General features: G+C 43.1%; 1 protein-coding gene across 2 annotated transcripts; it reads right to left on the reverse strand.

The window, feature by feature from the left end:
• Nucleotides 1-760: 760 nt before the first annotated feature.
• On the reverse strand, nt 761-20,286 carry aox6 (aldehyde oxidase 6). Of its 2 annotated transcripts, XM_035755017.2 has the most exons (31): nt 19,973-20,286; nt 19,617-19,674; nt 18,906-19,002; nt 18,278-18,386; nt 18,014-18,202; nt 17,838-17,918; nt 16,696-16,779; nt 16,139-16,376; nt 15,893-16,044; nt 15,533-15,626; nt 15,311-15,420; nt 14,984-15,168; nt 14,619-14,781; nt 14,414-14,503; nt 13,453-13,622; nt 7,814-7,940; nt 6,243-6,462; nt 6,004-6,128; nt 5,775-5,908; nt 5,576-5,663; nt 5,333-5,419; nt 5,008-5,199; nt 4,449-4,676; nt 4,248-4,343; nt 3,962-4,090; nt 3,725-3,799; nt 3,550-3,602; nt 3,188-3,302; nt 2,783-3,037; nt 2,469-2,636; nt 761-2,185 (listed from the first exon to the last, which is right to left on the reverse strand). In XM_035755017.2, exons 1-31 carry the CDS (start codon nt 20,024-20,026, stop codon nt 2,132-2,134), a joined length of 4,020 nt encoding a protein of 1,339 aa, XP_035610910.1. In that variant the 5' UTR covers nt 20,027-20,286; the 3' UTR covers nt 761-2,131. The 2 variants fall into 2 exon arrangements, with proteins under 2 accessions (XP_035610910.1, XP_035610911.1); XM_035755018.2 differs by lacking the exon at nt 18,906-19,002 and having other exon boundaries at nt 19,973-20,284.
• Between the last annotated feature and the right edge of the window lie 1,093 nt (nt 20,287-21,379).

The raw sequence follows: 21,379 nt of genomic DNA on the forward strand, positions 1-21,379 counted from the left end.
GGGAGTTAGGGGACAGCTTCCCTCTAAGCTCCCCCTGCTACTGCTGAGAGGATACGCATGGCCTGTGACGACCAGTTCACTAAGATGGTAACTTTTCTTCATTTCGGAGGACACAGATCAAGTCTAGTTCTAGACTAAAAAGCGTTTGATGGAAATTCTCCATTGAAAGTGCTTTTTAGTTCGGGACTAGGCTTATTCTGAGTCCACTAACTGGCCCACGTCTACTGTTTTGGTCTCTCCGATACCCTTTCGCCAACAACATTCATTTAACAGCATTATATTTTTTCCCCCTCAAGGCTCTATCTCCTCAGAAAGGAACATTCAAACCATGGAGTATCAACTGAATATGACTCAGTAGCCTCGTCAGACCTGGGCTTGGCTCCAACTTAATCGTTCACCTCATCTTAACGTATCGTTCGGTATTGGTGTGTTTCTTGCAGATTGTGTGCTTTCTGGATGACTCGGAAATGTATCTACAATATGTGATTGACGCTGTTGCTTGAAATTTCACTCTTGTCCTAGGAACCAAGGGTAAGATGAATACACCATCTGGTGTTGTTTTGGTCGTGTATGTTTTGGGCTGTTTGGTAAAACTTTAACAATCCTGCATCTGTGACCTACGGCCAAGAGCGGTCAACATACACAACCCAGATTCACCTAAAAAAAAAAAATAGAACTGAACTTTGAGCGTTGGTTTAATTCTGTGCTGTAAAGCATTCTGATGTCTGACTAATAAATTATACATTTTTGAAGCATTGTATTCAAGTTGAGAAACATGCAATTTATTGAAAGTGAAAGGCATACACAGCATTGGATGGATTCACAATTGGACAACCCTACCTTTTACATCAAATTTAATTTGAGACAAACTTTTTTGACTTTTTTTGTACCTCTTGAAACTCTGGGGGCAGTATTTCATTTTTTGGATCAAAAACGTTCCCGTTTTAAACGGGATATTTTGTCACAACAAGATGCTCGACTATGCATATAATTGACAGCTTTGGATAGAAAACACTGACGTTTCCAAAACTGCAAATATATTGTCTGTGAGTGCAACAGAACTGATGTTACAGGTGAAACCAGATAAAAATCCAATCAGGAAGTGCCCCATTTTTTGAAAGCGCTGCATGCCAATGACTCCTTATATGGCTGTGAATGGGCTACGAATGAGCTTACGCTTTCTACATATTCCCCAAGGTGTCTATAGCATTATGACGTCTTTTTACGCATTTATGTTGAAGAATAGCCGTAAGGGACCACATTGAGCAAGTGGTCACATGATGGCTCCCGCAGAAAGTCTTGCGTAAAGTACAGAAGTAGCCATTTTTCCCAATCGCTTCTTATGAGAAACCAATTGTCCCGGTGGATGTATTATCAAATAGATATGTGAAAATCACCTTGAGGTTTGAGTCTAAACAACGTTTGCCATGTTTCTGTCGATATTATGGAGCTATTTTGGAAAAAAGTTTGCCGTTGTAGTAACTGCATTTTCCGGTCGATTTCTCAGCCAAACGTGAAGAACAAACGGAGCTATTTCGCCTACAAAAATAATATTTTGGGAAAAAAGGAACATTTGCTATCTAACTGGGAGTCTCCTGAGTGAAAACATCCAAAGTTCTTCAAAGGTAAATGATTTAATTTGATTGCTTTTCTTATTTTCGTGAAAATGTTGCCTGCTGCTAGCAGGGCATAATGCTATGCTAGGCTATGATAAACTTACACAAATACTTGTCTAGCGTTGGCTGTAAAGCATATTTTGAAAATCTGAGATGACAGTGTGATTAACAAAAGGCTAACCTGTGTCTCAATATATTTCATTTGTGATTTTCATGAATAGGAAGACTTTCTAGGGATATTTATGTCCGCTGCGTTATGCTAATTAGTTTGAGGCGATGATTACGCTCCCGGATCCGGGTTTGAGAGTCGCAAGAAGTTTTGAAGCAAAGTATAGGTTGGCAGCAAAAGCATAGGCTTATTCTGTAACTTGATATTTAAACTATTACAATCATACAGTGTTATTGATCCTTATTCAGCTAAATAAAGAATTTCTATGTTAGTAACATTCTATGATTAGGTAGTATTCCTTATGGCAGTGATCAATACCTCTGACAAGTCAGAATATTATTTTAATTCAGGGAATACTCAAAGCCCACGGTTGGAATGATCCTTGTTTGCTGGCTGGAATCTGGAAGAGAACAATGGCTGACATTACTCCCGCGCAGTAAGTTGGATTTCAAACAGTCATGGCTGCCACGTGAATAAGGTACATTACATTGAACTGGTGACTTGCCGGTTCCATTTCACTCCCTACCCCTTCCTGTTCCTAACTCCCTTTATGTTTGCAGATCTGTAAGATGGAAGCAGTATGAAAACTCCATATTCAAATTGGCAAACATTGATGGGTTAGGGTCAAGCATTATGGGTAGGGGTAGGGAGTGAATTGAGACTGGCTGGTGGCATCGCTTTACCTTCTGAGTAAAGGGGGTGTTACAGGCCAGACAGGTCCTCTCTGGGGTAGCAGGGCTGTTCAGGGTAAAGGGTCCCACCATTCCAGCCTCTACCCGGGCTGCTGCCACCGCGTCTTTAATGGCGAAGAACACAGAGCTACCCAGGAACAGCACCGGCTCTCCGATTCCCTATAGAGGAGAATATTTACTTTATCGTCAAATTAACTCGACAGAACATTCTTTACGGACTACTGTAGACGCCAAAGGTCTTGGTTAAAGGCTACAACTAGTTTAACGATAGTTTTTCCCTGGTCACGCGCACACCCTTCGCTCACCTTAGATGAGTAGATGGCATGTGGGTTGTCAGAGCCTGAAAGCAGGTAGACGTTGAACTGAAGTGGTATGTCACAGACAGCAGGGATCTTGTACTGGGACGGGCCACGTGTGTACAACACTCCCGAGGGAGAGAACTTCAGCTCCTCCAGTGTGTACAGACCCAAACCCTGGATGAAAGCGCCCTCAATCTGGCCAATGTCTACGGAGGGGTTGATGCTCCTTCCAATATCCATAACAATGTCTGTCCTCACCGTCTAGACATTGGCAGAAAACAAATGTCAAATTGTGCATTTTTAATAGTATGAAATAGTGAATGTCTTCATTTGACCATCTGACTAGTACCTAAGGTAAAGTGTGTAACAGCAAAAGCATGTAAGAGATACTGGTTGTGTAAGTGAGGTCACCCTGTAGTCTCCAGTGAGACAGTCGACCTCCACCTCACTGCAGCAGGCACCGTAGGTGAAGTAGGCATACGGTTGGCCCTCCTGCTTCTCCCAGTCCATGTAGAGGTCATGACCCCTATACAAACGTCAGCAGTTTGTTATACATAATTTATACACACACAACGCTATCTACTGTAATTATATACAATTATACATGTATCTTTCCACATTAGCTAAGAGTAGCAATATTTTAAACATTGGCCCTACAGTCCTAAAAGTGACTGGTTTTGTATCTGTAATAGTGAAATAAAAGACCATATGAAAGGCTTCAAAACACGCCTCTGCGTTAGGTCTGCATGGAAATTTATGTTGAATCTCATTACCTGTAGTATCCAGTAGCTGACAGACTGATCCTTTGGACGAATGCGGAGGTCACCTATTTTCCAGCACACAAACAGGTCATTTAGAACCATGTTGCTATTCATGAACTGATTTATATCCCTCTGTTCTACTTAAACAATGATGTTGTCATGGGAAGTGGACATAAATATGAAATACCCAGGTCTGCCATGTGCCTTCTGGGTTCTGTTTCCTGACAGGTTCTAGTCTTTGGTACAGGATCTCACAGGCATCCTTAGGGACAAGACAAAAAAAAAACAGACCGGTTGAATATGACTGATCGATTGGTTGAATATCCATACTAACACGCCAACAGGAAAATATCCACATCAGGTGTTGGTTGCACCAACTGATCTGGGATCAGACTAGCTGGGGAGATCCCAGGCAATACTGTACCTTCACGGCCATGCCATTGGCATCCGTGCCAAAGGAGGCGGCGGAGGGGCAGGTGTTGGGCACAGCACTGGTGTTGGTCTCTGTGATGTGGATGAGAGAGGCGGGGATGTGCAGCTCTCTACTTGCCACCTGGAGGTATTGATGAATTGACTAAATGTAAAAAGTACATACAAGCCAAGTAGAAGCAGTACCCATTTATGGAATAGTTATAGTGAGTACAGAATGTGTACTACAATCATTATTTCACTCCAGCTAGTCAAGCTAAGTGAGAAACTACTCTACCTACCTGTTGCATTTTAGTGTGTATTCCCTGGCCCATCTCAGTTCCACCATGACTGACTAGAACAGAACCATCCTTGTAGATGTGTACCAGAGATGCAGCCTGTCTCACAGACACACGCACAGAGAAAATATCAAACCATTATTTTATTGATTCATGATGTATAATTTGGATTGACTAATTTGACAGTGCAAAGGCAACGCTAACCTGGTTAAGGAAGCCGTCTGAGAATGCGATGCCATACTTAATGGGTATTGTGGCCATGCCCCTCTTCTTCCAGCGGTTCTGCTGGTTAAACTGGGCGACGGATTTGCGTCTGCTGCCGTAGTCAGACTTCTCCTTGCATTCATACCAGCAACGCAGGAGGTTCTTGGGATCAAACTCAAACTTGTAATGTGTCAGGGACACCTCCTTGTACATGTTTATCTCACGGATCTGCTCAAGAAAGGGAAACTATTTAGAGAACGGTGTTATGAAGTGTATACAGTACTTTTATGAAATCTATAAGGCATTTACAGCATATTGACTTTATAGCATATTCAGATATCTTAATCTCCGACGTCATCAGTTTTCGAACAGACTTAATTTAAGCATGTCTGTCACGAGACCACAGAGATTGTTTATATCAATTCGATTTTCCTCAATAGAAGGCTCTGGTACTTCCCACTCTTTCATCATAGAAAAGTAAATGAGCTTTGATTCTATTTTTAAGGCTTTCCTCCCTGTCCCCATTACCCTCCCGGGCCCCTAACACTTGACCTCTGACCTCTTCAGCGTTGCAGCCCAACTTCATGGCCACGTCATTGATCATGTTCTCAGTGACCAACATGCTCTGGGGCACGCCGAAGCCTCGGAACGCCGTGTTGGAGGGCAGGTTGGTCTTACACGCCACCGAGCGACCGCGAAGGTTGGGCACGTTGTATGCATTGTCCAGGTGAAGGAGAATCTTCTCTATTACCTGGAGAAAAAGGAGGGGGCAGAGAGCTCAGACACTGCCTATGATAAGCATAGAGACGGAGTCTGATGTTAGCTTTCAAGGAGGACTTGGGGTTAAGAATTGAATGGCGAAAGGCAGAGGAAGAGAGACTCACCAACAAAGACTCATCTGCAGTGTTTCCAGAGTTGGCGTAATAATGTAGATCAGCAGCTATTATCCTTCCATCGTTCATAAAGCCCACCTGGAGACATTAACACACCATCAGTTAAATCTAGTACCACTTAAAGATCCCTCAAATGCCTCCCTTTGTGAGTCAGTCACATCACAAAGCCTTAAGGCTTTGGTCTCGTGACAGACATGCATAAATTAAGTCTGTTCGAAAACTGAGGGGGAGCACCTTGTGTTTGCCCAGGACAGGGTGGCGGGCCCCAGTGATCAGCATGTCCTCTCCTCTCTCCAGAACACAACGCACGGCCCGACCAGTCCTGGGTAGACGGATCAGAACAGGCCGGGATTCATAGATCACCATTGCATTTGGGTTAAATAAGTCATGCATCATTGGATCAAGTCAGTTATTCTTGAAGTATTTTACTTACTTCCATGCAGCCACAGAAGTGATGCAGGCTATGATAGACGTTTTGGTCACTTTCCCTCCAAATGCTCCGCCAACTCTCTTCACATGACAGGACACTCTGTTGGAGGGAATCCCAAGAGTCTCTGCGATGGATTCCTACAGAAAAAAGTAATGACTTACACTTCAACAGTGACTACTTGATATTTTCCTATCCTCAGGGATAGAGATTGAGGGAGTAGAGTTGACTGTACCTGGGCATAGGTTGGGTGTTGACAGGAGATATAAACTTTGAGCTCCCTCTCTTCTCCCGAAGGCACAACAACCATGCTCTGTGTTTCCATGTAGAAATGCTCCTGACCACCAAGCCGGATCTCCCCTGAGATTAAAGAGCACAACACGGCTCAGTACATAGACTTCACCGATACAAACACTCAAGATAGGAACCAGGTGGACACACCTAGTACGCATACGAAGCTAACACATACTGTACCTTCATAAATATGGTCAACCTTATCAAAAGCCTCATCCACGTTGCCTCGCTCGATCATCCTCTGGGGCAGAAAGAAGGACTGTTTCTCAATAGCCTCCTCAACAGTGAACACTGGGCCTGGTAGATCCTCATAGGCGATCTTCACTAGAGCCGCCCCTCTCTTAGCCTGCTTCCTGTTGTCAGCCACCACTGCACACACCATGTGACCCACGCATGACACCTGGCAATAACATTTGTGAACATTGTTAGTATTAACTGTCATGCATCTGTGTGAGAATGGCCTTCATACATGACCAAAACGTATGTGGACACCTGCTCGTCGAACATCTCCTTCCAAAATCATGGGCATTAATATGGAGTTGGGGGACTTGCTTCCATTCCGCCAAAAGAGCATTAGTGAGGTCAGGCACTGATGTTGGGCGATTAGGTCTGGCTCGCAGTCGGCGTTCCAATTTATCCCAAAGGTTTTCGAGGAGGTCAGGGATCTGTGCAGGCCAGTCAAACCATTTCTCTGTAGACCTTGCTTTGTGCACAGGGGCATTGTCATGCTGAAACAGGAAATGGGCCTTCCTCAAACAGTTGCTACAAAGTTGGAAGCACAGAATCATCTAGAATGTCATTGTATGCTGTAGCGTTAAGATTTCCCTTCACTGAAACTAAGAGGCCAAGCACTAACCACGAGAAACATCCCAAGGCCATTATTCCTCCTCCACCAAACTTTACAGCTATCACTTTGCCTTTGGACAGGTAGTGTTCTCCTGGCATTCACCATACACAAATTCGTTCGTCGGACTGCCAGATTGTGAAGCGTGATTCCTCACTCCAGAGAATGTGTTTGCACTGCTCCAGAGTCCAATGGCGGCGAGCTTTACACCACTCCAGCCGACGCTTGGCATTGCACATGGTGATCTTAGGCTTGTGTGCGGCTGCTCGGCCTTGGAAACCCATTTCATGAAGCTCCCGGCGACGATGCTTCCAGAGGCAGTTGGAACTCGGTAGTGAGTGTTGCAACCAAGGACAGATGATTTTCTTTACACGATATATGCGCTTTAGCACTCGGCCGTCCCGTTCTGTGAGCTTGTGTGGCCTACCACTTCGCGGCTGAGACATTGTTGCTCCTAGACGTTCCACTTCACAATAACAGCACCTACAGTTGACCGGGGCAGGTCTTGCAGGGCAGAAATTTGAAGAACTGACTTGTTGGAAAGGTGGCATCCCATGACGGGGCCACTTTGAAAGTCACTGAGCTCTTCAGTAAGGCCATTCTACTGCCTAATTTTAATCTATGGAGATTACATGGCTGTGTGCTCGATTTTACACACCTGTGAGGAACAGGTGTGGCTGAAGTAGCAGAATCCACTCATTTGAAGGGGTGTCCACATACTTTTGTATATACAAAAGTATAGTCTACATTGTGAGGTGAATAAACAGCATGGCTACTCAGTTCCGGTGTGACAACACACTGGACAAGGCTTTGATTACATCATACACTGTATGAAAACAACAACACGTATGATATGACATGACATGAGCAATTCTGGTTGTGTCTCTTCGATGAAGCAATACAATACCTCATTCTGAGCCAGAATGCCCTCGTCTATGCCTGTAAACGTCCTAAACTTCTTCCCTGGGATGTCTTTAGAAGTGACGACATCCACCACACCTGGAACCCGGAGAGCTTCGCTGATATCTATGTCTCTGTTAGGAGGGGAGAAAAAGACAGTGAGTAGAGAGACAGTCATGCACATACTAACCAATACTACTGCTCATTTTATACAGGTTAGGATTTTACATGGCCATTACTCATTTACAGTGAATGTCATTCAGATAAGGATCCATGGTGGTGTATACCCATTTAACAATGAGGATAACAACCTATCGAGTCCCACATGACGCACCACGCTGGTTAACAGTAGCCAGGTCTCTCCATACTGGTGTGTCTCTGAAGCCCACTTCCTGTCCAATGAATAGTGAATGTGTGAGTAAGGTCTATACTTTGTATTCTATACAACCTGGATAAAACCCATTATTTCTGTTGGCTGTGGATAGAGGGAGGTTCATTTGGATTTTTATAATTCAATATTTAGCAAGGGTGCAGCCAAATGAATATCTTAAGATTCCTCATTAAATGAGAAGCAGTATTTGTGATTATATGAATGATTGGGACTCTGCTCACTGTATGATCTACACCAGGGGTGTACAGTAGGCGGCCCGTGGGCCAAAACCGGCCTGCAAGTGATCACTCGCAGGCCCTCCAAAGTTTAGGGAAACAAACAATGATTTTAATTGAGAAAAATGATTTAGTAATCCCACAAATAAGAGAGCCGTTATCGTGTCTCAATGTAATCAAGGTATGAAGTTACTATGCTATTTTCCAATAAAATCGCTTATTGGGCTTACCTGTAGTCAATTTGCATAGCACAAATTATAATTACACCCCCCACCCCACCCACCAACTCCCCAAAAAGCAGCTGAATCTAGTTGGCAAGCTCTATTTTCAAACAGCATTAAGCCAGCCCAATTGTCAAGCACATGGTCTTTGACAATTTCAACCTGTTAAAGAGGAAACCTAGTCAGTTGTACAACTGAATGCATTCAACTGAAATATTGTCTTCCGATTTAACCCAACGCCCTGAATCAGAGAGGTGCCGAGGGCTGACTTAAAATCGACTTCCACATCTTTGGCACCCTGGTGACAGTGGGTTAACTGCCTTTTCAAGGGCAGAACGACAGATTTTTACCTTGTCAGTTTGGGATTCGATCCAGCAACCTTTCGGTTAGCCCAATGCTCCTAACCAACCTGCCGCCCATACTAAAGCCGGTGCTCTTTTATTTTCAAACCCTGAGCTCACTTGTGCTGAGGTAGGAGGGATGGCTTTCGCTGAGCTGTGTCCTTAATTAAGATATGTGAACAAGTTCAAAATTTCAGTATGTGCTGGTGGGGGGATATATTTAAGACCAACCGAAAGCTGGTCTTAGCGGTAACGCGGTTGGTTATGGTATGTCATTTTGACAACGGAAGCACAGCCTATCCAACCATGACACAGTGCTAGGTGTTTTTTGTGCCCGTAAACCCCATATTTAGAAACATTCCCCATTTTGTTTCATTAGATTAAAACCAAGTTCAGCCTCTCAAAGAAGGCAGTCTTTGACTGGCCCAATCCATTCACCAAGTAGACAAGATTATTAATAAAGGGTTCGCTCCTAAAACCGCTTTAAAATAAATCTTAAGAGTCTTATTGACACGCTTGTGTCCAATCTCCCACAAAACCCATCACTTTATGCAAACAAATATTTTCCATGGGCTGCATCTCAATCCACCGCATCAGCCTATAAATCAGCCTTCCTCATCGGCGGTGGAAGGTGGCCGAGCCAGTGGTATTTGTCAGACCATGAGACACCCCGATAATCGGTCTTCACAAAATGTCTCGTGTCCAAACGGTTTGGCCTACAATCTAAGCTGAAAGATGCTTCTCTACGAACACATTGGTTTTGGAGGTAGTTTTGTGTGTCCCAAAAACAAAAATATTTCCTGAGTCCCAAAAACAAAAATATTTCCTGAGCTTTCTTACTGTATATCTCCTAGATCTAGGGCAAACACTTCAAAACATGTAACATTTTTGGACTGTCTGTTGCCATTTATAAATGTTTAAAGGCCAAATGCAATATTTTATCATATAACTTTTTTTTTTTTTGGGGGGACCTACAGGGGTCCTAAAATTCTAAATCAAATAGCTAAATAATCCATGGTATGACAATCTTAAAACAATCAATATTATTTTAAAAGGCATAGACTTTTAGCTAATCACCAAAGCTTTATTCAAAAGATCAAGTTCGGGAGCAGCAAAACAGTAAGTGGAAAACCGTTTCATCTATACTGAACAAAAATATCAAATTGAACAATTAAGCTGAGTAACAGTTCACATAAGGACATCCGTCAATTGAAATACATTCATCAATCTACGTATTTCATATGACTGAGAATATAGATATGCATTGGTTGGTCACAGATACCTTAAACAAATGATAGGGACATAGATCAGAAAAGTAGTCAGTATCTGGTGTGACCATTTTCCCCACGCAACACAACTCATATCCCTCGCATAGAGTTGATCAGGCAGTTGATTGTGTGCCTGTGCAATGTTATCCCACTCCTCTTCAATGGCTGTGCGAAGTTGCTGGATATTGTTAGGAACGCAAACACGCTGTCGTACACGTTGACCCAGAGCATCCCAAACATGCTCAGTGGGTGACATGTCTGGTGAGTATGCAGGCCAAGGAAGAACTTGAACATTTTCAGCTTCCAGGAATTGTGTACAGATCCTAGTGACATGGGGCAGTGCATAATAATGCTGAAACATGAGGTGATGGCGGCGGATGAATGGCAAAACAATGGGTCTCAGGATCTCGTCACTGTACCTCTCTGCATTCAAATTGCCATCAATAAAATGCAATTGTGTTCGTTGTCCATAGATTATGTCTGCCCATACCATAACCCACCGCCACCATGGGGCACTCTGTTCACAACGTTGACATCAGCAAACCGCTCACCCACACAACACCATATACATTGGGGCAAAAATGTATTTAGTCAGCCACCAATTGTGCAAGTTCTCCCACTTAAAAAGATGAGAGAGGCCTGTAATTTTCATCATAGGTACACTTCAACTATGACAGATATAATGAGAAAAAAAATCCAGAAAATCAGGATTTTAGGATTTTTTATGAATTCATTTGCAAATTATGGTGGAAAATAAGTATTTGGTCACCTACAAACAAGCAAGATTTCTGGCTCTCACAGACCTGTAACTTCTTCTTTAAGAGGCTCCTCTGTTCTCCACTCATTACCTGTATTAAATGGCACCTGTTTGAACTTGTTATCAGTATAAAAGACACCTGTCCACAACCTCAAACAGTCACACTCCAAACTCCACTATGGCCAAGACCAAAGAGCTTTCCAAGGACACCAGAAACAAAATTGTAGACCTGCACCAGGCTGGGTTGACTGAATCTGCAATAGGTAAGCAGCTTGGTTTGAAGAAATCAACTGTGGGAGCAATTATTAGGAAATGGAAGACATACAAGACCACTGATAATCTCCCTCGATCTGGGGCTCCACGCAAGATCTCACCCCGTGGGGTCAAAATGATCACAAGAACAGTGAGCAAACATCCCAGAACCACATGGGGGGACCTAGTGATTGACCTGCAGAGACCTGGGACCTTAGTAACAAAGCCTACCATCAGTAACACACTACGCCGCCAGGGACTCAAATCCTGCAGTGCCAGACGTGTCCCCCTGCTTAAGCCAGTACATGTCCAGGCCCGTCTGAAGTTTGCGAGAGCGCATTTGGATGATCCAGAAGAAGACTGGGAGAATGTCATATGGTCAGATGAAACCAAAATAGAACTTCTTGGTAAAAACTCAACTCGTCGTGTTTGGAGGACAAATAATGCTGAGTTACATCCAAAGAACACCATATCTACTGTGAAGCATGGGGGTGGAAACATCATGCTTTGGGGCTGTTTTTCTGCAAAGGGACCAGGACGACTGATCCGTGTAAAGGAAAGAATGAATGGGGCCATGTATCGTGAGATTTTGAGTGAAAACCTCCTTCCATCAGCAAGGGCATTGAAGATGAAACGTGGCTGGGTCTTTCAGCATGACAATGATCCCAAACACACCGCCCGGGCAACGAAGGAGTGGCTTCGTAAGAAGCATTTCAAGGTCCTGGAGTGGCCTAGCCGGTCTCCAGATCTCAACCCCATAGAAAATCTTTGGAGGGAGTTGAAAGTCCGTGTTGCCCAGCAACAGCCCCAAAACATCACTGCTCTAGAGGAGATCTGCATGGAGGAATGGGCCAATATACCAGCAATAGTGTGTGAAAACCTTGTGAAGACTGACGTTTGACCTCGGTCATTGCCAACAAAGGGTATATAACAAAGTATTGAGATAAACTTTTGTTATTGACCAAGTACTTATTTTCCACCATAATTTGCAAATTTATTCATACAAAAATCCTACAATGTGATTTTCTGGATTTTTTTTTCTAATTTTGTCTGTCATAGTTGAAGTGTACCTATGATGAAAAGTACAGGCCTCATCTTTTTAAGTGGGAGAACTTGCACAATTGGTGACTGACTAAATACTTTTTTGCCCCACCGTACATGGTCTGCGGTTGGGAGGCCAGTTGGACATACTCAATTCTCTAAAATGACGTTGGAGGTGGCTTATTGTAGAGAAATTAACATTCAATTCTCTGGCAACAGCTCTGCTGGACATTCCCGCAGTCAGCATGCCAACTGCACACTCCCTCAAAACTTGAGACATCTGTGGCATTGTGTTGTGACAAAACTGCACATTTTAAGAGTGGCCTTTTATTGTCCCCAGCACAAGGTGCACCTGTATAATGATCTTGCTGTTTAATCAGCTTCTTGATATGCCATATCTGTAAGGTGGATGGATTATCTTGGCAAATGAGAAATGTTCCCTAACAGGGATGTAAACACATTTCTGCAACAAATGTAAGAGAAATAAGCTTTTTGTGCATATGGAAAGATTCTGAAATATTTTATTTCAGCTCATGAAACCTGGGACCAACACTTTACATGTTGCGTTTATGTTTTTGTTCAGTAGACATTATTTTGGCCAGCTCCTTTTATTATTTTGTATGCGTGTTAATAAATAAATAAATATTTTTAAAAACTCCACGTAGGCCAGAAACTGAAAATATTGCTGTTTTAAAGCAACTTTGCTGCAATTCTACGCATTTTTTCCATGGGGCTGAGCGAAAAATGTGCAGTTTTACAGCAAATTTTCTGAATTCTAGCACATTTTGCCATGGGTTGGAGGCAAACTTTTGCAGTTTTTAATATGATAACTGATGATCAATGGACCCCACACAGGTTGGTAATTTGACCATGCTTTCAAGTTTAGATAGCTGGCCGCTGGAAGAAAGAAAATGAGCTGACCTGGACTAATTGTGTAACAGCTTACGCACAATCAAATTTCTTAATTGCACCTTGTGCATTCTATTGTCCTAACTCTAATTTCTGACCCGGCCCCCCGACCTATAGTGCTACCACCAGTGCTTAGATATACAATTGCTTTAGGTTTGTTAAAATAGAGCTCAGTATATTATGAACTTTTAAAAAAGTGGTTTGTGAGGAAACTTATCCATGAATCCTTTGCAATGTTCTCCAGGGCTTACAGGATCTTAGCATGTGGTCTGGTGCTGGTGACCAGGACGAGGTGGAGCTCTCCGTCCATCTTGGGGATGTCATCACAGTAAACAGCTTCTCCAGTAGCCTGGCTGATGGCTGAACGGTGCATGATAGGCCGACCTACTGGGTCGTCACCACTCTGGCCTTTCACCACAGCCTGCAAAACAAACGCATGTATTTATGACAGCCTGAGATGTAACCGTGTTTGTATCCAGACCAATCAATCCAACTGTATTGTCCTCAGAGGAAATGTTGGTTTGTAGGCAGGGGTAATCTTTCGTGGACAGAATATGTGACCTGATCAAATGATGCAAGATTTTAGTCCTGGGTTAACTGAGATTAAGGAAGGGGCAACATGATCAAACCATGATTGTTAATAAGAATGTGTTCTTAAAAAAAGGAGAAGTTCTCATTTTCAATGTAAATCGCATGTTATTGAAGGGTCCAGACACTTTTTTGTTACGATTTTCTGTATTTTTACAATTTACCCCAACAAGCGCTTCACTTCCTCATCCTCGTTATGCAGTATGGAGGCTCTGAAAAAAAAACATGAACAAATGCGAAAAACTTTAAAAAAACATACTTTTCCGAAATGTCCCAGTATAATGATGCAGGTTCTTTAGGTGCTGTAAACATGAAATGGTACGACTCGAGCCGTTTCCCCTATCCAGCTGTTCCATTCTCCGTATGGCCTGCCGCTAGAAAGGACGGCGAGGTATCGCTCGAGTCGCAACAAAATAGAATATAACGTTCAGAATGACAATGTCACGTGTACAACATGTAAAGACCTGCATCACGTTTCTACAAGGACGATTTGGGTGTTTTTGGAGCATTTGTTCATGTTGTCAGATCACACGTACTACTGCACAATGAGGAATAGAGTCACGGGTTGGGGTAGGTGAAATCGCTAAATTCGTCTTCAACCGACTAAGATCCAATCAAACAGACCTGGAACTCTTGTAGGCTGGGCTGTAGCTGTTTAGGTAGTGGACGTATTGCACTGCTGACCCCTTCTGATAGGTCCTCCTGGATCACATTCTGTACAATGCCAAAAACATATCTATATTTCGAGAAACATTAGCAAATAAAAGTTCAAAATTTCAAGTTTGCCAAGTAGGCTACCAATTGGGGCGAAGAGTGACCCAGTCCATACCATCTCCCAGAGCTTGTGCAGCATCTGCAGGTTGAACTTGAAGAGGAGGCTGAGAGTTAGGGACCTGCGGAACTCCACCTGCCCACCGGGGTGGGAGGGAGACAGGGATATCTCATCTAAGAGCTGGGTGTAGGCTTCACTCAGCGTCTGCTCATCCCACTTCCTGGAGGGGTGTGTGTTTGGACGTGGGGGGGGGGGTACAAAACATGCAAGGATGTAAAACACAGATAATGTAACACAACAAGAACATTGCTGAGGAGGATAACAAGGAAACATATGATTCACAAACCGGTTTAGCCAGCTCTCCTCGAAAGAAAATAGCCCATTAACCAAATCCTGCTAACTGTGAAAAATTCCCTCTGTACCTTCCGATGACTGCAGCACATGTTTTGGTGGCGCTGACAGTGCACGGCCCTACACCGCCGTAGTAGATACTCAGCTCCTTGACCACGCTGGAACCCTCTATGAACATGACCCTCATCCCAGTGGTCACTGTGGCCAGGGCGTTCTCCTTACGAGGGGCCTGGCGGAACGCTCGCATGAACTCTCCCTGCAAAGACACATTAGATTGGGAAAAACGTTGTTCACGCAGTCACAGGATTCAACTCACCTCAAGGCCAGGAGTTCTTCCTGGTGAGGTCAAATGCGTGAGATTCTCAAGAGGTTCTCCATTCCCAAGCGTCTTACTGTACCTGTCTAGATACGGGTATGAACACAGACAGGACAATCTCATCCGGTTTTAGAGATGTTTTTCCAAACCCCACAAAGAAATCTTTATTCAGTAGGATTTCTCTTCTTCCCCCTGGAATAGAACCAATTAACACAATGATTTTGTATTGAATTATTACAAACATGGTAAAATTAGACGCAGAATAAATTAAATGAATGAAAAATGGTCACTACTGACAACTCACTCTTTGACACCACATTAAGTGTGCAGTTCCCAGCAGCGAACACAGGGTTCAGGTCTGAATTGGGATATGCACTGACAATATTGCCTCCTATGGACTAACACACACAGAAACACACCATAAATATGTTTAACAGTCAAACAAATGCAAAAATACATGTTTACCAGTGATCCCCTGAGGGTAGTTAAGACGTAGAGATTTGGACAGTAATGTGCAGCACAGCTGTTAACCTGGTTCCAGACCTGTTTGTGCTATATAGCCAACAATGACCAAAGGTGCTGGCAAGACTGGACAAACCAGGCTACAATCTGGGACCAGGCTACAAAGCTGATAGTGAATGACAAACAGATTATTCATACGCACGGCAACATTGCGTATCTGCTGTCCTCCCAGGTTCCCCAGCTGCTGTAGGAGGGATCTGTATATCTCCGTCTTCTCCTCAGGAATCTCCTGGACCAGCCCCTCCAACAGGGCCTTAACCACAGACAGACTGCAGCCAGCCCCGAAACACACACCTACAGACACAACAGACACGCATGAACAGTTCTGAGCGAGAGAGAGAGAGAGACCGAACCCGAGAGCGAGAGAATAAGAACGGAAAGAGCTAACCTTGCGGAGTCTTGGTAACCTCGAACAGCTCCTGGACTCTGGTGGGTGATATTATTATGGGATGCCAGGCACCTTTGAACTTGATGTCTGGGCCGATGTTGGTGTTGCCCATGACCAGCGGTGCCTGAGGGTGGCTGGTCTTCAGCTGAATCAGTTCCTCCAGAGACACAGGGGAGACCCACACCATCCTTTCGCCACGGAACAGCTGACTAACCTGGGGCTCCATCTCTGCCATCAGCTGAGTGGAGAATAGCGGAGGATTGTCAGGATATAAATATCGCTAGTTCATAGACTAACGAGGATACAGACTGTTTTAACGACATTACAGACTATAAGACCTATGAGGTATTCAACGGACAACTCTTACAGCAAAATAACAGTATTTCGCCGATTTGGTGTCAATGAATAATTCTGTCTTGTGTAAAGGTTGTTAGTTAAATTATTTTAGACTGAAGAACGGTACTTTTTTACTGTTACACATTGACATACAGTATATGGGGAAAGCATATCAAACTGTGTAAATCACCATTGAGTAGCCACTAGTCCTGCTGCCTTACTATGAGTTCTGGGGGGAAGATGAGATCTTGGGTGGGGTCCAGAGGGAGGAGGTCCTCCTGGTCAAACAGCTGTGGTGGAGGCTCCTGGAAGACACAGTCAATGTCATGTATGCCAACAAAACACATCTCGCTTTTTATAAAACAAGTGTTACATCGGATGAAATGCAGCAATGTCATGGAATTGTGAACTATAACTTTCCAATGTCATTAGTGGTGGTAACATTTGTTTAACTATATCCTTTATTTAACTAGGCAAGTAGGTTAAGAGCAAATTCTTATTTACAATGACGGCCTAACCCGGCCAAACCCTAACCACGCTGGGCCAATTCTGCGCCTCCCAGTCACGGCCGGTGGTGATACAGCCTAGAATCGAACCCGGGCCTGTAGTGACGCCTCTAGCACTGAGATGCACTGCCTAAGACCGCTGTGCGAATCGATAATACAATGACTATAAATTATATTACACAATTAAGCCATACAAATGAAATGTAATGTTTAAAAAAGAGCAATAAAAAGCGGCTTCCCCCGTTTCTGTAAAAAGCAGAGGGATAGGGCTCGAGAAACACTCTCCAAAGCATAGACAGAGCAATGGATGCAAGGACTGACCATCCATCAAAATGTTAGTTCTTAACCATGTTTTGAGGGTATCTAGTGTTTCTTTACCTTACTTTGTTTACAAACATTGGAGTAAAACAAGCTTATATTTGGGGTTTCTGATGCGGTACGACAGCTGAACTAAGCCCATGAATCATTTATAAGTTAGATTTTCAAGAATGAATGGGTGCATATAAGTCCAAAAATGGATGTAGCAACTGCAGATTACCGTTCAGATTACCGTTCAATGGATGCCGATTACGCTTTTTATATTTAATTTTTAAGTTGCACGATTTAGAGCAAAAATGAATGTCCTCAAAGCTTCCAGTAAAGAGATAAAAAAATACTTCCTATCGGGCTATGGCTGAACCAAGTCAGGCAAGAATCTCTTGATTAGGTGTTGAACTAAGGTTAATATAGCATTTTAACAAGAGGTTCTACTTTATTTATCTGCGTTTATTCGCCCACTTGCCTCACTTTTCAAAAAAGGAAAATCTGTTAAAACATTTAATAAAACGTGTATGGCCTGAATAGAAAGAGTCACTCACATTCTCTGATCTCTCCGGAGGCGAATCTCCATTCAGACAACATCCAGCACCATTACCATTGGCTTGACAACAGTTTGATTCCTAATGATGGATAACAGGATGGATTATACATTCACTTTACAGACAGTAAATACAAATGCAATGCATGTGTCTGTTATGTGCAATAGCATTTATACCGGACTAAAAGTCTTGCAGCCATCAACAATGGGACGATATCCTGTGCACCGGCACAAATTGCCACCAAGTGCCACTGTGATGTCCTCCATGTTGGGCTGTGGTTTGTTCCTCAGTAAAGTGTACATGGACATCACCATGCCTGGAGTACAGAACCCACACTGAGACCCGTGGGCCTTGGCTATACGCTCCTGCAAGCACACACAAGCATATAATCCAGTCAGCCACACTGAATGAGAGCTTCAGCCATCCATCGTAGGGCCTACCTGTACTGGGTGCACCCTGGTCTTGGTGTTGCCAATGCCCTCCACAGTGGTGACGGCTGCCCCCTGAAGCTGGCAGACTGGCAGCAGGCAGGCGTTGGCAGAGTAATGGCTAGTAGGTGAAGGTAAACTGGCATTTACATTTTCAATATGAACATAATATATCATCCAAGTATAATAGAGAACATCATAAGTAGGGCTTTGAAGACACGAAGATAAATGTTGGATTCGTCCATGCATCTTTCAACTTGTGACACACTATGCGCTTCATACAAAAGCGTATAGTTTTGCCCATCTAATTTTTTATTCATTTTTATTTAACTAGACAAGTCTGTTAAGTACACATTCTTATGTACAATGACGTCCTAGCAGTGGGTTGGTTAACTGCCTTGTTCAAGGACAGAACGACAGATGTTTTACCTCGTCAGCTCGGGGATTCAATCCAGCAACCTTTCGGTTACTGGCCCAACGCTCTAACCCCTAGGCTACCTGCCACCCCACAGGAAAGGCCTACTTAAAAGTTACTGTCTCAGTATGCCAATTATAGTATTCATCAACCGTGCAAAGTTCATCAAAAATCTGTCAATCATTTATCCAAATGATGGCTGTTTGTTGAGGGATGAATGGATACAGGATGGTCTTGGTGCCGGGCTGGTAGCGAGACACCATGACAGTACAGGCTCCACATCCTCCTCCTCCACATCCGTACTTGGTACCAGTCAATCTCACTGGAGTCAGGCACCATCAAGGAATATAATAGTATATGCCACTCAGACATTTGTTATCCAAAGTGATTTACAGTACAGTGAGTGATCGATGGATTCATTTTTCAGTATGTGATCAATGCAGAAATTCAACCCACAATGTTACCAACTGAGGAGACACTCTGCTTGGGCTAGACAATCGATCAGTATCCATATGTCCACATAGCATAACATGAAATGATTTCAACGGATGTATTATACAGCCAATCCTAATCAAAGGAAAGTGCACACTCACAGTGACACGCACCATGGGACCATCTCCGATAGGCCTTATCATTCTTTTCACACCTCAAACTCTGGACTGGCTTGTGTGGTAAACAAAACACACTTATCAAATCAGTGCACCACCCTAGGCTACCCATAAGGTATGGATTTTAAATAAGATACTGATTGTGCAATAATTTGGCTATAGGTTACACAACATCTGTCCGTTTTTCTTTAGTATAAATATTAATAAGAGTACAATCACAATGACAAAAACAAAAATAGTACACTATATTATTCATTTCTATGTAAATACTTAATTCAATGTTGGTGCTTCACTTCTCATCTCTACATTTTCAGCAAGGAAAGGATACACCTCTCGCGGAGGTAAGACAGTAACATAGTCTCTGGGTCTGCATTGTTTTCGGTCACCTGTTTGAAAGTAGGAGAGGAATCGTGTAAAGCACATAGCATGAGTTTTTTTTTTTTTTTTGGGGGGGCGGCATTCTGAGAGAGTAGGCCTGAGGCCTACAGCCAATATCTTCCGTACAAACACAGACAACGTGAAGTAATCATTGGTCAACAACATGAGCAGCCATGCAGACAGTTTTGTAGAGGAACAGTGCGCAGTAGGCTAAAGTTAAGGCAATGTGCAAAATAGTCGCAAAGTGCTACAACTTAAACCAACGTACAGCTAATGCACAATACAATATTACAGTAAATTATTTACCTTTTTACCGTTGACATAGAAACACAAGCAATCGGTTTCTTTATTCTCACTCATTTTCCTTTCATTTGCGCATTAACGTCCAGTGTTGACGGGTTTCTGCGACTACTAAATCCCCCAAGTCACCTCACACGCCTCCTTTGACGAAAGCAAATTCAGCTGCTTTACTGCCGTTTTGTACAACTTTTCACCTAGTGGTTGATATACAACAGTCCCCTAAACCAGTTGATAATTACTGATTTTAAATCGATACGGTAGTCAAGAGGAGAGAGTACATTTGGAGTGCATAGTCTACTGTAAATTGACTCCACCTCCCAATGTCAATGTTGTTGAACAACAAAGTTGAACCCTCAGTCAACACTAACCGATAGTGTCCCGATACAGAATGAATACATTTCAATGAATGACATATTGGTATCGTAAGGTGCCCTAAATGGAAAAATAACCTGTTAAATGTTGTTTTCTTCGCATCATTTTGACCAAAGAGAATGAAACTATGCACTTCTAACCAGAGGGTGGCACTACAACCTAAACGACCTAAATCCTCTCAACAAAATCACTGTTAATCACTTGTTAGGCTGCTACCACATTGATGGATCGAGCTAACAAGGTAAAGATCTGTCGTTTTGGCCCTGAACAATGCTGTTAACCCACTGTTCCTAGGCCGTCATTGCAAATAAGATTTTGTTCTTAACTGACTTGACTAGTTAAATAAATGTAAAATTAAAATAAATAAAAAGCTGACATTTATAATATACAACAATTGCCTTTTGAGCAATTTTCTTTCTGAGAATAAATCATTTCCAGTATCATGATGTTGTTTGTGGAGTGTTGTTTTGATTTCATAGTGGCATGGTTAGGGTTAAATGTATTCCGCACATGTGCACTAAATTCCACACTCTCAGAGGAAGACTGATAGATAGCCTTTTTGGGTGTTGGCAGGTCACCTTGTTCTCTCTCTCTCTCTCTGTATGTCTCTTCAGCAGAACATTGTCTCCCAGTCAGTCAGACAGGCTGACCTAGACTGTGCTTCCTGTCTGTGGGCTGTTGTTCCGTTGCCAGGTCCCTCTCCTCTCTGCTGCTCTGTAGGACAGGCCTGTCCCAGGGGTCTGACTATGAGGAATGCACCGAGAGCACTTTCACATGAAAATGGTGTCTAATAATTCTGTCTGACTAGACACTGAAATGAGTATTAATGAATGAATCTATTAATTCATGAAAGTGACCCCGTCGAGTTCATGACTTTGTGTACCAGGGGTTTACTGTAGATAAGCCCCAAACCGTACATACAATTAGCATGTCAGCTGAATATGAGCTTCTTCTGGGTTGCTTGTGTGAATAGGGAGATAGAATAATGTTATGGTATGGCAGGTACCACATCAGTGTGCTTTCCCCTTTCCCCTAAGGGGT

This window comes from Oncorhynchus keta, chromosome 37 (genome assembly GCF_023373465.1).
Source record: "Oncorhynchus keta strain PuntledgeMale-10-30-2019 chromosome 37, Oket_V2, whole genome shotgun sequence".
Lineage (NCBI taxonomy): Eukaryota > Metazoa > Chordata > Actinopteri > Salmoniformes > Salmonidae > Oncorhynchus > Oncorhynchus keta.

What these genes read in the sequence shown, in the direction of transcription:
- aox6 (XM_035755017.2), bottom strand. Translation starts at nt 20,026, where the DNA reads ATGAGTGAGAATAAAGAAACCGATTGCTTGTGTTTCTATGTCAACGGT. An exon ending in CTGCAGATGAGTCTTTGTTG is followed by an intron (nt 5,200 to 5,332) that starts GTGAGTCTCTCT and finishes CTTTTTCTCCAG; the next exon opens with GTAATAGAGAAGATTCTCCT. An exon ending in TGGGCTGCAACGCTGAAGAG is followed by an intron (nt 4,677 to 5,007) that starts GTCAGAGGTCAA and finishes TTTCTTGAGCAG; the next exon opens with ATCCGTGAGATAAACATGTA.